The sequence below is a fragment of the Dromiciops gliroides genome, chromosome 5, assembly GCF_019393635.1.
Source record: "Dromiciops gliroides isolate mDroGli1 chromosome 5, mDroGli1.pri, whole genome shotgun sequence".
Taxonomy (NCBI): Eukaryota; Metazoa; Chordata; class Mammalia; order Microbiotheria; family Microbiotheriidae; genus Dromiciops; species Dromiciops gliroides.
Window position 1 is genome coordinate 159,322,416 of NC_057865.1, and position 14,173 is coordinate 159,336,588.

At 35.0% G+C, this 14,173-nt stretch overlaps 1 protein-coding gene across 1 annotated transcript in view; it reads right to left on the bottom strand.

Annotated features, from left to right (window-relative positions):
• Positions 1-343: 343 nt before the first annotated feature.
• SEMA3D (semaphorin 3D) overlaps positions 344-14,173 on the bottom strand; it is a 252,169-nt gene continuing 238,339 nt past the window's right edge. The window contains 1 exon segment of the mRNA XM_043969203.1: positions 344-7,301. Coding sequence (XP_043825138.1) covers positions 6,876-7,301 — 426 coding nt within the window. The 3' untranslated portion in view covers positions 344-6,875.

A 14,173-nucleotide genomic window follows, 5' to 3' on the forward strand; every position in this document is an offset into this window, starting at 1 on the left:
TTCTTAATAATTTGCTATGGCTTAAATTGCATGAGAACTGTTTGGTTAGTAGAAGTATTTTTTCCCAAAAATTCCATTCCATTATTTATATTGGGAAAATTCTCCCATAGAAATTCATGAGATGAGTGTTTATTTCTTTTTAACTATACACTATAAATTCTCCATTATATATCATAACGTTTTCCACCTACATATCCATTAACCTTATGGAGAAAACTACAATATTGTTCCTAAATACTTGATTCTAAACTCTACAATGCAGTATTTGGGTTTTGAAAGTGAAACATAAAAATACCAACAAAGTATTTTTGTAATCTTAAAACTCTATTTCAATATTCGCCTTTTATTATGATACAACCAAAATTGATATCCAACAGTTTTGATTCTTTTTAAGACTACAAGATTTGCATTTTGTTAAGATAGCAAAAGTACAAAACATTGTAAACCACTTAAAATGCAGGAATTATGTTACATGATTAGTTATAACTTACAGATCCTAGACCCTCCCCCAGCAAATATTTACCTCAAATTGTTCTATAAATATTTATTCCTACAAAAGACATCACATATGAGGTATTCCTTTTGTTTTCTGACTTTCTTTTTTGTCTGTGATTTGTTCCAAAATGGAATCAGAGAAACTTAAAACATTTTCTTTCTCTCCATCAAAATATACCTTGGGACCACGCTAAAAAAAGAAAAAAGTATCTAATGACTTTTGACCTGGAGGACCCATTACCAGGCATGTACCCCAAGGAGAAAAAAACCAGAAATGTACAATACCAAAACATACATGTGTTTTAGTAATTTATTGGAATGGAGGGAAAACCATCTTTGCCCATGAAAATTGAACAGTTGAATGGCAGTGTCATTTAAGCATAAATGTGACTTTATTGTGATACCTCAAATATTATTTAAGCATTAGAAATCTGGTCTAGTAATTGTGTTTCAATTTCTTTCATACTTTGTAAACATCAAAATGCTTTATTAATGTGTTATTTTGATGAGTCAAATGGCATTAATAGATGTTGAATAGTTTATTTTTGATGATGGATAAAAGGGCATTTACAAAGTGTTATCTTTAAAGTTATGTCCCTAATAAATTACTAAATATTAAGCCTGCAATGCCTTATGGGACACACTTTTAAGGGCTCCAGGAGAGACTTATGAGGCAAGTCCTTATAGTCTATATTATTTAGCAAATAGCCAGATGTCTTAACTCTGGCACAAATGATGTAACTGTGTCGGATCCCTCAATCTTTGTATCATGGCTTACCCATCTTAAAGACAATTCTGGCTACTTATCAGGAATGTTTTAAAATTGTGTTAAGCATTGTGCTTTGAGTTTCTCAGAACAAAAGTACCACATAAATTCAAATCCTGACAGTGTCTTTTCTGAGCTGTCTTTATAAAATTCCCTAAATTGAGTGCACACTGATTCTAAAAAGTCTTGGGCAAGATGCCACTTAGCAGCATAAGTTATGTGAATAAGAGAAGCAAGAAAATGTAAAAGCAGGAAAGTACAAGGGGGAAAGTATGAAACTCCAACAATGAATCTAGATATGCTTGCATGGCCCTTGTCTAAGAAAAGAGAAATGTTTTTGCTGATATGCAGTTTTTGGAATTATTAACTAATGGCTCTCAAATGTTATAAAAATTACCTGGAACATGTTAAATTCACGAAGCAAAAAACCCAAGGGCTCTTATTAAAATTTTTTACTTATTTCAATATTACACAAAAATAAGGGCAAATGGCATTTTAATTTTGAAATCTCATCATTGATATGCATTTCACCTTCAATAATTTATTCACTTTTGCCAATATAGTGTGACCTAAAATAATTTACAACATATACTTATTACATTTTGTGAATATTACTTACTGACTGAAGATATCTACATGAGTGCTTATTTAAAATGTCACATGACTTAAGGCTTTTACAGATTTCCCAATTTACAAGAAGCATTGGTTTTGTTTCATGACCTACTAAATATCTGTTATGTTTTACATTATCTTACTAAATAATCACTTGGACCTGAAATATTTTTCAGCAGCTTCTATTTGAGATTTACATTGTCCCAAATGCTAAACATATGTGTAATCTACACAGAAAAACACAAATAGTCCTTCTCTTGCATATTAAAACTATCTTCAGGGTCCTTGTGAGAGTCTATAGTCAATATTTAAAATAGAGTATGTTGATAATACTGCTGTGAGATCTAACATGGACATAAACACACCACATTGGATAGGAGCCCCAAACAATCCTGTGCTTCTTTTATTGCCAGCATAGCACCAGATGGGAATCAAGATTCTATGGTAGTTGTTTACTCCTAACTATTGTGTTTACAACACAATTAGGTCCTTAGCTTATTAACCTAAAATAGTAAAATGGTAGCATGTATTAGAGCTGGGACTGGATGATTCTCATGGCCCAGCTCACTGGTATTGGCATCTAATAAGTTTTTATCATCATTTAACATTTTGTAATTGATTTTCTTTATTTAACTTTGATTAAATGTCCTTCTAGGGTCTAGGACAATGCTGTGGAAGATAATGATATAGAGTGGGAGTTCTCAAAGTATAGCCTAGGGACCCTCACCCCAACCCCAACCCCAACCATTTCAGCAAGGTACAGAAAGTCAAAACTTTCTATAATAATATTAAGATATTTCAATTTCTAATATGGTAGATATCAACAGATATAAATGACATAAACAAAAATTCTTTGGTAGAATCCTTAATAATTTTAAGGGTGGAAAGGGGTCTTGAGACCAAAAAGTTTGAAAATCCCTAGAATGGAGATTAAGTTGCATCCCCCAAGGTCACATGCTATCCTGTGATAATGAATGCTTACTAGAAAGGGAAGTTTGACATAGTAAAGCAGAGAAGACACTGGACTTGAGATCAGGAGACCTGAATTTAAGACCAGAATTTGAGTTTCTTCTTAGACCTTTCTGAGTCTCTATTTACTCATCTGTAAAATGGAACTAATAATTCACCCTCTCCTTTGACTTTCATTTGAAACATGTCCTTTCTAAATCCGAAAGCACTATATTAAATTACCATTAAAAAACAACAAGAGTTGTAGATTAAGACTTTTTTTCTTTTTGTATTTGGGAAGATTTGAATATGAAATTTTATAGAGAAAATAGGTGTTAGAATTGCTTTAAGTATGTGTGTAATTTAGTGTCTTAATACAGTAAATTGGGTTAACAGATTCAGTTGAACTGGGACAAATGGGATAATAAATGCAGAGCTGATAGGGACCTTAAAGGTCACCTAGTCCATTTTACCAATAAAGAAAAGAAGACTCAAAGATGAAATTTCCCATGGCAATATAAGTAGGAAGTAACAAAGCCAGAATTGTTTTGAAAATGTAAGTAAACCAGTTAAAAAAAAATGTCCAACTAGTTGTGAGGGTATTGTGAAGAGACTAAAGAAATGTACACTCTTCTACAATTACTTCCCAATCTACAAATATTTATTTATTACCCCATGACTATGACTAGAAATGTGCCTTATTGTGAAGAATACAAAATAAACATTATGGTGATCACACACACAAAAGTAGTTTATGGTCTAGAAAAACACTATTTCTTAGAATTTCAAATTAGAAGTCTATATTTACTTTGTGTCCATAATTTCATAGATGGGGATGCTCCTCTCCCCATGCAGATTAGAATGTTTCCTTGTCTTAGTTTTCTGCCTTATGACTTACTACAGTCCTCCCCCTCATACCTTATGGCTAACCTTGATGATAATCATCTCCAAACTTAGCCCAGTGCCACTCTCAGACAACAGATATGCAAGTCATCATCAGCCAAGCTTGTACTCAAAGTTTTTCCAATTTGGTCCAACCTTCAAGAATGTGTGATTTTAGACACCCCCTTTGAAAACTCATTGCCACCTCCCAGGCTCTGCTGAGCATCAGAGGAATACTTAAAAGGCATATCAAAACCACATTAATTTTGGTCAATTAATTGTGGAGTTTTGTGATATTGCTGCTTCTTCCCCTTTCCGTTCATATTTGTATATTTCATTGCTTGACAGGGACTAAAGTTTTAGAAGAAGGAAAAGGAGGTAAAATTATAGATTGATTGGTTAAGCTGTTTGATAGTAGCTCTAAGGAAATGTTTGGTGGTAAAGGATATTTGCTGCCATAAGTTCTATGTATTAAAAGAAATCATTTATACCTTTTTTAGATAATCAAAGGGTGAAGACATTTAATCATATCTACCTGTCTATATGCACACATAAACATATTACATATATACATGTTATCACGTTTGAACCCAACTAGTGTTGGCAAAATTCAGTATTCTTTGATAGATCATCTCATTAGCCTTAAAGTTTCTATAAACAATGAGTTGATGATTATATATCATGTGGCATTTATATTTTACTTATCACACTTCCAGTGTATTTTGACTAGCCACCAGAAATGAATACATTTGGAACCTTTTTATTCCTTATATCCTAATGAACAATTTCTCATTCTGGCCATTTTGAGAAAATGCCCTCATGAATATTTAGCCAGAATTAAAGATTCTATGATTTTAAGGATTAAGATAGCTTCTCTTTCTGAATTAAGCCAAATTAACTAAAAAACTGAATTTATTTAACCTTAATATTTAAAGATATATTTCTTATGGCCATGTACAATTTTAATTACTGTTGTCAATAAACGATATTGATATATCTAAAAAATTCAATTATCATGTTTGCTTTTGGCCTAGAAGTGACTCATGAGAACTTGAAACAAGAAATTCATCAATTACAAAAAACCTTCTTATGAAATTAGTTAACAGATATTCTTTGATGTGATCACCTTTGTTTTTTTTTGTAACTATAAGGGATAATTTATTTTGGTTTTCTTCTATTTCTGAGTTTGGCTATAAAAATAGGCTACATTGAACACATCCATAAATATGTGAGGATATGCATCAAAATGCAATATGTGAACTTTTGCATGAACAAAGGCATGGTAAATATGAGATAGATCAGCAAGGACTGAAATGATGGTGAGATAGAGAAAATGTCCTGAGCATAGAGCCAAAATTATAGACTGTAGGTTCAAGTCTTCATGAGATGCCCTCAAATCATATAGCTTTCCCACGGGCTTCCTCTTCAAATATGTCAAATGTACGAGAAAGAAGCAAAGTCTGTCATTTGGGTATTCATTCAAAGCCTTATTCCATGGAAGGAAGTAGCTAATTTTTCATTTCACACTCAAAAAGGCGTGAAAAAGCAAAACAGAGGAAGGCTGGCTAAGGGTGGTTGTGAATTAGGAGAGGAAAAAGTATGCCCTGCACAAAAAGTCATGTGCATATATTCATTTTCAAAAAGGAAAGCAGAAAGGAGAGTTTAAAAGAAAGCTTTTGCAAACATTAAAACCTGCTCATCTCAAACATCATTCTACTTATCTATACGTGGACATTTTATTTATTATAAAGGAAAAATTAGGACAATTCTGCTTGAATTATAATACATAATTCCAAATACAAAAGGCCACTGTAGAAGAAAAAAAAGTCAAAGAGTTATCTTAACCCTTTCCGTTCATTATTATTTTGTGCATTGGTTCAGCCAACCACCAGATATTTAGCTCATCTTCCACTATCATCTTTTGAATTTTTTTGTATTTGCTTACTTTTAAATATAACCTAACCTAAAGAAGGGATAAAAGGGAGAACTGTTGCAATAAGTGGAAATAATGAGCAGAGAATGGTAAATGCTTAGAGAAATGGAGGAAAATGTACACTGGAATCCCATTGTTTGTTAATAAAATTTGTGTTCTTCCTTCCCATAATCACCTAGATGATGTACTCTTCAGTATCATGCTGGCAGTTTGTTTTACTTTAAATTTCATTTTAGCAGATGGATTACAAATTGGCAACTACTTATGCCCTAGTGAATAAAGCTCCATTACATTTCTCCCATTTAATTTGTGATTGTTCTTTTTTTTATGGGGAAATGGATATTCCCTGAAGCCAAAAATTTATGGTTGTATTTTTCTCTGTTGTCTTGCAAATCCCATTTGTATGCCTACACAATAGAGAATTGGAGATAATTTAATGTTTTTCTTTTATCTGATATTTCACATTTATTCTCTTATTTTATTAAATAGCTAGCACCTTGTGTCCTGACAGTTCCTCAACTATTCCGTCCCTATATACACAAACATATGTTCTAAAATCACATATCTTCCTGGCTCTTCTCTAGGAATCCTGGGAGGTATATTTATGTCATTTAGTAAATCAGAGCTCCAGTGCACTAAATGAAACCTCTGTGTCCTGGAAGAATTAATGCACCTTCCTAAATCCCTAACATATGCTCCAGCAGTGCCTGACTCACTGGGAAGATCTCATTGATAATGCGAATGATTGTGTGCTGTGCAATCATTCCACTCACCATCATGACATAGCTAGCTCAAGAGTGGAATGAATTGTTCACAACAACATAGCACTGATGCACAGTAAACCAACATATTTAAAGGATATCCAAGGAAAATGAACCACTATAAATGTGACAGTGATTCAACTGGACCTCTGCTTAGCTCACTTTATGACCTAATTAAATAAAACACCAAACTAGCTAGGAGGGAAAAAAAAAAACCACATTAAAAAAAGAAACTCCCAATTTCATCAGGGTTTCTGGACGCTTGAATTTATCATGTCAGTTCAGAACAAAATGGTTTTAAATTATTCAATTCCCCTCAGGCACCTGTATTTCCCATTTTAGCTTCATCCAGGTTACTGTTATTGTGCATTAGCTAATCTCCTTGAAGAGAGACTATGCACAAGTATGAAGGATAGAACACAGTATTTTTTTTCTTTTGCAGGTAAGAGTGTCACTGCTTTAAGATAAAGAGGAAAGACTACGTGGCTACAACTCTAGGAAGCTGCTCTGGGTCCTTGTGATGCCGACGATTTCGCTTTTTTTTCATCTCCTGCACGTGCTTCCATTTAGCGCCCCCTTTGTTTCTCTGCCTCCGTTTTTCCCGGTGCCACATCTGTTCACAGTACTGGTCCAGGCTGAAGTTGGGGCTGCTGAGGATTTGCATGTAGTCTTTGTACCTCAGACGGGACTCAGCCAGCAGATCCTTGCCCCGTCCCTCCTCGTGTTCTGCTTTCTGAGTATTTTCCATTTGTTCATTCTCTATGACATTCAAAGTCAGTTTCACGATGGTGTGGATGAATGTGTGCTCCTGGGCCTTGCAGTAGTACATCCCAGAGTCCTTCTTCTGCAAACTGCGAATCAGCAGCCCATATTCAGTTTTGATGACCCTTTCATCAGGTTTCAGCTGTAGAATTGGAAAATGGAGGCAATAAATTAAAAACAGAGAGGGCTACAAGCAAATGAAAACATGTTACATATTTATTCTTTAGTGAACCTGCAAGATCTTTTCCCTTTATGTCTGTCATCACACAGGCTACTTTGTGTCCTATCAAAAAAAAAAAAAAACCAACCCCCCCCCCAAAAGACCAGGCCCTGTTTAAACCTCATTGAGAGCCATTCACATTTGCATCCTATTAAGTTTAACCGCATCGTTGAAATGCAGTAGTTTGTCTTTCAGTCTTACAGAACTCAGTGAAAAAAATGAAGGAAAAACACAAACTCTCTCATTGACCTGCGTTGTAGATTAATTGGTTCAATAAGCAATTCCTGGTGTGCAGGCTGCTATCTGAATTCCATAACTGGACTGTGAAATCAATAACCATTGGTTAAGTAAGAATAAGCTCTCAGGAAAGTGCCCATGTAGACAGTCTGATGGTAAAGTTTTTCTGAAAGGCACCAACACTTCTTTCTAGATAAAAGACAATCAAATAAATGATCAAAACAGTATGTGAGTGTGTGGAAGTTGTAACAGGGTGACTTGTTAAATGTCAGGTGGAATAGCAAGGACAAAGGGCAATACAGCTCTTTGAAAGTAGAGGTCTGTAACTAAGGAGGACCACCATTCGAAGGGTAGCCACATTTTAAGTTGAATTTCCCTCTTTATTTTGGAATGCACTTTGATACTGTGCTGTATATGTGATACTTTAAAATATGCAGTTTATGGAAATATTTGCCATACCAATGGATAATATGACATGGTGATCAGAGTTCACATGTGAAAAAGCACAATAGACAAAAGTACCTCTGTCATTACAATCCCCTTTGAAGAAATTATATTGAAAGGCATTTAAAATATTCTAACTTGACTGGCCCAGAATCTGGTATGCCTAGTGAATCTATCTTTAGTAGAACTGGTGGTGGTGTGTTTATAGACACAAGGGTTCTGTTCAATTCTATGCAGTGTCAAGTGCCTCACTTTAAAAGAAAACAACAACAACCAAAAAGCTGGAATCCTTCCCAGTTTATAGATCTGCCCCTCTAACACACTTAGAAGATGAAATCATGGAGGGAGAAAGATGACTAAATTAAATTTACTTTCAGTGGGTGGACTGTGCTCTGTATCTTTATGTGAAAAAATATGTAAGATATTTCATCTGTCACTGAAAAGAGGGGGAAATAGAAAGGAAAGAGAAAACTTTGACAGTTATGTAACAATTATCTGCTGTGTTTTCCCATAGATGAGTGAAGTAGAAGAATACCTCCATTCCTGGCTTTGCAGAAGCATGGTGAGAGCAAAACCAACAAGTTGCCTTATCTTGCCCTCTTGCACATTATATGAAGAACTCATGTGTGAGGAAAGGGAAATAGCCCCACAAAGACCTACTATCCAGTCCTGGATCTGGCACTAACTATGGCATTTGGCAAATCATTAATATTCATTGAGTAATTTCCTCAAAAATAAAATGGGCATGATCATACTTTTACTACCAACTTCACAAGATGGTTGTGATGTTAAAATACTCTATTATTGTGAGTTACATATATGAAAATATGAATATCTGACATAAAACTACTTAAATTTGAAACTATGTCCCCAAATTCATTAAGTTGTACATACCCTTTGACCCCAGTGATATTACTATTAGAAATCAATAAGAGAGAAAAGTGTCTGCATATATACAATATTTATAGCAGCTCCTTTTCTTGTAGTAGCAAAGAATTAATTGGACAATAAGGGAGTTCCCTTTAAGTGAGTAATGGCTGAACAAATTATGGTATGTGAATATAATGGAATACAGTATGTTATAAGAAATGAGAGTTTCAGAGAAATCTGGACAACTTTATATGAACTGGCTCAAAAGCAAGAACTAGACAGGATCAGGAAAATAATCTACACAATTACAACAGAGTAAAGACAAATAATTTTGAAAGACATAGGGACTCTGATTAGTGCAAAGACCAACCATGATTTCAGAGGATCAATGAGAAAGCATGTTACCAAGCATGTTAAAGAGGTATAATGGATGAAAGATGCAGAACAAAACAGATTTTTGGACATGGCCAACACGGGAATTTGTTTTGCTTGGCTATGCATATTTTTTTACAAAGGTTTGTTTGTTTGATCATTTATTTGTATGTTTGTTTCCAAAGAAAGTGAGAGAGAAGTGGTAGGGAGAGAAAATAAATATTTTTTTAAATAAAAATTAAAGCTTTTATTTTTAAGAAAAATAATACCTTACTAAAATAGCCACCTTGAAATCATTTTTCAACTCAAAACCTTGGAAGCTTCTCTCATGGATAAGATGTATATGAATTGGGTAGCTAGGTGGCACAGTAGATAGAGCACCAGCCCTGGAGTCAGGAGTACCTGAGTTCAAATCCGGCCTCAGACACCTAACACTTACTAGTTGTGTGACCCTGGGCAAGTCACTTAACCCCCACTGTCCTACACACACACACAAAAAGATGTATATGAATCTAGGATATTATAATCAATCAATCAACCAGCATTTATGAAAGAACCTGCATAGACTGTCTTCAAAGCTTTGGCATAGACAGTAGAAGGGATACAAATACACAAGAGAGACAGCCCCTCATCTCTAAGAGTTTACATTTAACTCCATGGTAAGTTTTTAAGGTCAAAATATATTATCATTTTTAAACAAGACCTATGATTTCATGCTTATCATGGATTTCCAGGGAACCAATGCAGATTGGTAAATTTTCTACAACATTTAGTTTTACAAATTTGCTTGGAGCACTGAGAGACTGAATGACTTGCCAAGTCACAGCCAGTAACTATGAGTAGAACCTAAAACCCAGATCTTTCTGACTCTGAAGACAATGTGCCATGCTAACCAAATAGAAAGCAAAATCAATACCACGTTAAAAACACTTGAGAAAGCAAACTTACACAACTGAATTTTTCCACCTTTGGAATAAGCTTAAATCACAGTAATTTCTCAACCTAGAGGCTATTCTTTTTTCTTTTCTTTCTTTTTTTTTTTTTTTGGTAGGGCAATGGGGGTTAAGTGACTTGCCCAGGGTCACACAGCTAGTAAGTGTCAAGTGTCTGAGGCTGGATTTGAACTCAGGTCCTCCTGAATCCAGGGCCAGTGCTTTATCCACTGCACCACCTAGCTGCCCCAGAGGCTATTCTTAAATCCCTTTTCTTTCTCTTTAACATAAAAGGAGTAATTGTCCAACTACTACCACCACCACCACCGTGACCATCATCATCATCTTATTATTGTTATTATTATTATTACAGTACATTACTGTAGTTCTTTGTAGCTTGCAATGTGTTTTTACACACATTATATCTTTGAATTTTCCTAAGAAACCTGTGATATAGGTAGGGCAGGTGTTATGATTCCTACTCTACAGATTGTTTTATATGGCATAGAGTTCATTAGACAGTCTCTCATCGGGGCAGCTAGGTGGTGCAATGGATAAAGCACCAGCCCTGGATTCAGGAGGACCTGAGTTCAAATCCAGACCCAGACATTTGACACTAGCTGTGTGACCTTAGGCAAGTCACTTAACCCTCACTGCCCCACCCCCAAAAAAGTAAAAAAAAAAAAAAAAGTCTCTCATCACTATGCCCAAAGGGACTTTGTATACCCTTTGACCCAGTAATACCACTACTAGGTCTGTGTCCCAAAGATATAGAAGGGAAAAGGACCCATATGTACAAAAATATTTATAGCAGCTCTCTTTGTCATGGCAAAGAATTGAAAAATTGAGGGAATGCCCATCAATTGGAGAATGGCTGATGCTATATGAATGTAATGGAAAACTATTGTGCTGTAAGAAATGATGAGCAGGCTGACTTCAGAAAAACTTGGAAAGACTTAAGTGGACTGATGCTGAGTGAAATGAGCAGAACCAGGAGAACATTGTATATAGTAACAGCAACACTGTGTGATGATCAACTGTGATAGACTTAGCTCTTCCCTGCAGTGCAATGATCCAAGAAAATTCCAAAGGACTCATGACGGGAAATGTTCTCCACGTCCAGAAAAAAGACCTGTGGATTCTGAATGCAGATTGAAAAATACTGTTTCTACTTTTGGTTTTCTTTTTGGTTTTTTGAGGTTTTTCCCTTTTGTTCTGATTCTTCTTTCACAACATGACTAATGCATAAATATGTTTAATGTGATTTTACATATATAACCTATATCAGATTGTTTTCTGTGTTGGGGAGAGGGAAGGGAAGGGAGTGAGGGAGAACAATTTGGAACTAAAGATCTTATGAAAACAAATGTTGAAAACTATCTTTACATGCAACTGGAAAATAATAAAATAATTTTGATTTATAAAAATAGTCCTTCATCTAGGACTCATTCTACTATTTGATGGCTGACCCTTTTTTGTCTAACACATAGTATCTTTGAGGGATTAGGTGGCCAAACCTTTTTTTGTTTTAAGTGAGGCAATTGGGGTTAAGTGACTTGCCCAGGGTCACACAGCTAGTAAGTGTTAAGTGTCTGAGGCCGGATTTGAACTCAGGTACTCCTGACTCCAGGGCCGGTGCTCTATCCACTGCACCACCTAGCTGCCCCGTGGCCAAAAAGAGATGAGTGAAGTATCATTAACAACATTGGAGACTACTACTATATTCCTTGGGGTTAGAGATTGGGGCATATTCCAGAGTTGTCCTTTTTGTCAATAGGTAAGGGCTTACAGGGAAACTAAATGTGTTATACTAATCCATATTTGCTTTTGCTTTTAATGACTAAGAGTCTTAATAATGGATTTCTTAAGTGACATTCCTTAATGTATAGAAGTCATTACACCTCTATGCCATTGATCTTTTTTTTTTTTTAATCTTGACAGGAGGAAATTATGACTGATTCCACACATATTGTACAACACTTCATTATTATTTTTTTTTCTGTTCTCTTTTTGCATCCTGTTTATGTTGTTTTACTCACAAGTTTAGTGGTTTTCCTGTCTTTCCTCTATACCTTTGTCCCCACAGGACAGAAAGTTTCATAAACACCTGGCATTTCATTACTTGGTACTAGATCTTTAACCTTTTGCTCTTGAATGCTTAATTTGTCCTTTAGTTTCTGACCTGCAGATGTAAAACACATTTTATTAAATTTCAAGCTTTCTGGATTTGCCGGTTAGGTAGTACAGATCATTTCATTGATGTTAGATGTGGTTTTATTCTTTCCATCAATTTCAAAACTATGCATTATAATGGAATAGAAGTTCCAACAGGATGCATTCCAAATTGATAAATTAGATTATCACAGGATTTAGCAATTTGGAGTCAGGCAATCTATGAATCCAGAAATTAGGTAGTTGATTAACATTTGCCTGGTCTACATTCTTGTGTCACGTGCTGCTTTTATTCTGCATTGAAATAGGATGCATTATGCACACTGTATTTCTCCAGTGAAATGTCAGCACAGTCAATTTAGAAAATGCAGCTCCGCTGCAAATAGATAATACAATCTTTGGTCAATGATTTAAACTCATGGAATTTTCTCCACTTTAGAAGTGATAAGTAAAAAATGCTGAGACCTACAAATCAAAATCATGCTTAAAAAGGCATGGTATATCCATTTACTTAATGTGAATAAAGAGAATATGATATATTTCAAATTAGTAAATTTAGATCTCCCATGAAAGGCATTTTTTTTTAAACCGGGAAGACAGAGGATACATAAGTGTCAGGACATCAGGTAAAAAGTCAGCGACTTCTGTTCATGTTAATGGCTGACTAATGGTAATTCCTTTACAGATAATTCATTTGTCAGTTCTTTCACAGCTAAAACATTGTACGTGTCTTAGAAGAGATTGTACCTTTAAAGGACATCTCCTTTCATTAACTAACATGAAAAAGTACAAGGAAAAATTGGAATTAAACATAGAAGAGAGCTAGCTAACTGAAGAATGAAAGCAAAATGGAGACAGGTGCATGGAAATGTTGTATTTGCATATATTAAAATAGTATTTTAAGTAAACATTGAAGAATGGATGAAATTATGTGGGTGGGTGTTGAAAATGAGTAAAGATTTTTACAGGACAGTGGATAAGGATAATTTATAAAAGTATCAAAAAGAAAAAAAAACTTAGTAAGGAAGGGAAATATTTAAAAATATTTTAAATCCTCCTCAGAAGCATATGTTTTGCACATTTTATAATTGAAAGATGTAACAGAAATAATGATGATGATGATGCTAAACATGAGAATTTATTACTGATGATAGGAAACTCTTCCACATTACAACTGAAGGGCAAATGATGTAGTAGGAGTAGTTTTTACTCCCAGTTCACAAAAGTCTGGGTGGAGGGGGGGATTGGAGGGAAACGCTTGAGACCTGCTGACTAACCTACCAGTTAGAGGCATAAACATCATCAATTACAAAAGCAACATCAAGAACAAGTCACTAGATAATTGACTCATGAACTTAATGGCACCAGACTATGAAATAACTCAGTAAGGAAGCATCCTCCCACTGGCAGCAGGACAGGCTGGTGACAGCTTCTGTGCTACAGGAGATCCTGTCCCCTCCCTGAAACCATTCTGAGTGGAAGTAAGAGTCTGAACTGTGACCTTGTGAGCAAGAAGGAGAGTATGTCCTGCTGGGACAAATGCTTCCAATCTAGTCTGGATTTTGCCCTTTTCCTACCCTCAGGAAACAGTATTGCAGGTCCTGGACAAAGCATCACTTTGTATAAATGATCTGCTGAAACATTAAAGCTCTGGTACTTTAAAATGCAATACCATAAAAAACACAGTTGAAGTTACATTTAAATTTACACAACATGATACCATCATCACTGTGTGAAATGCTTTTAAAAATTCCACTAAAATAAAAT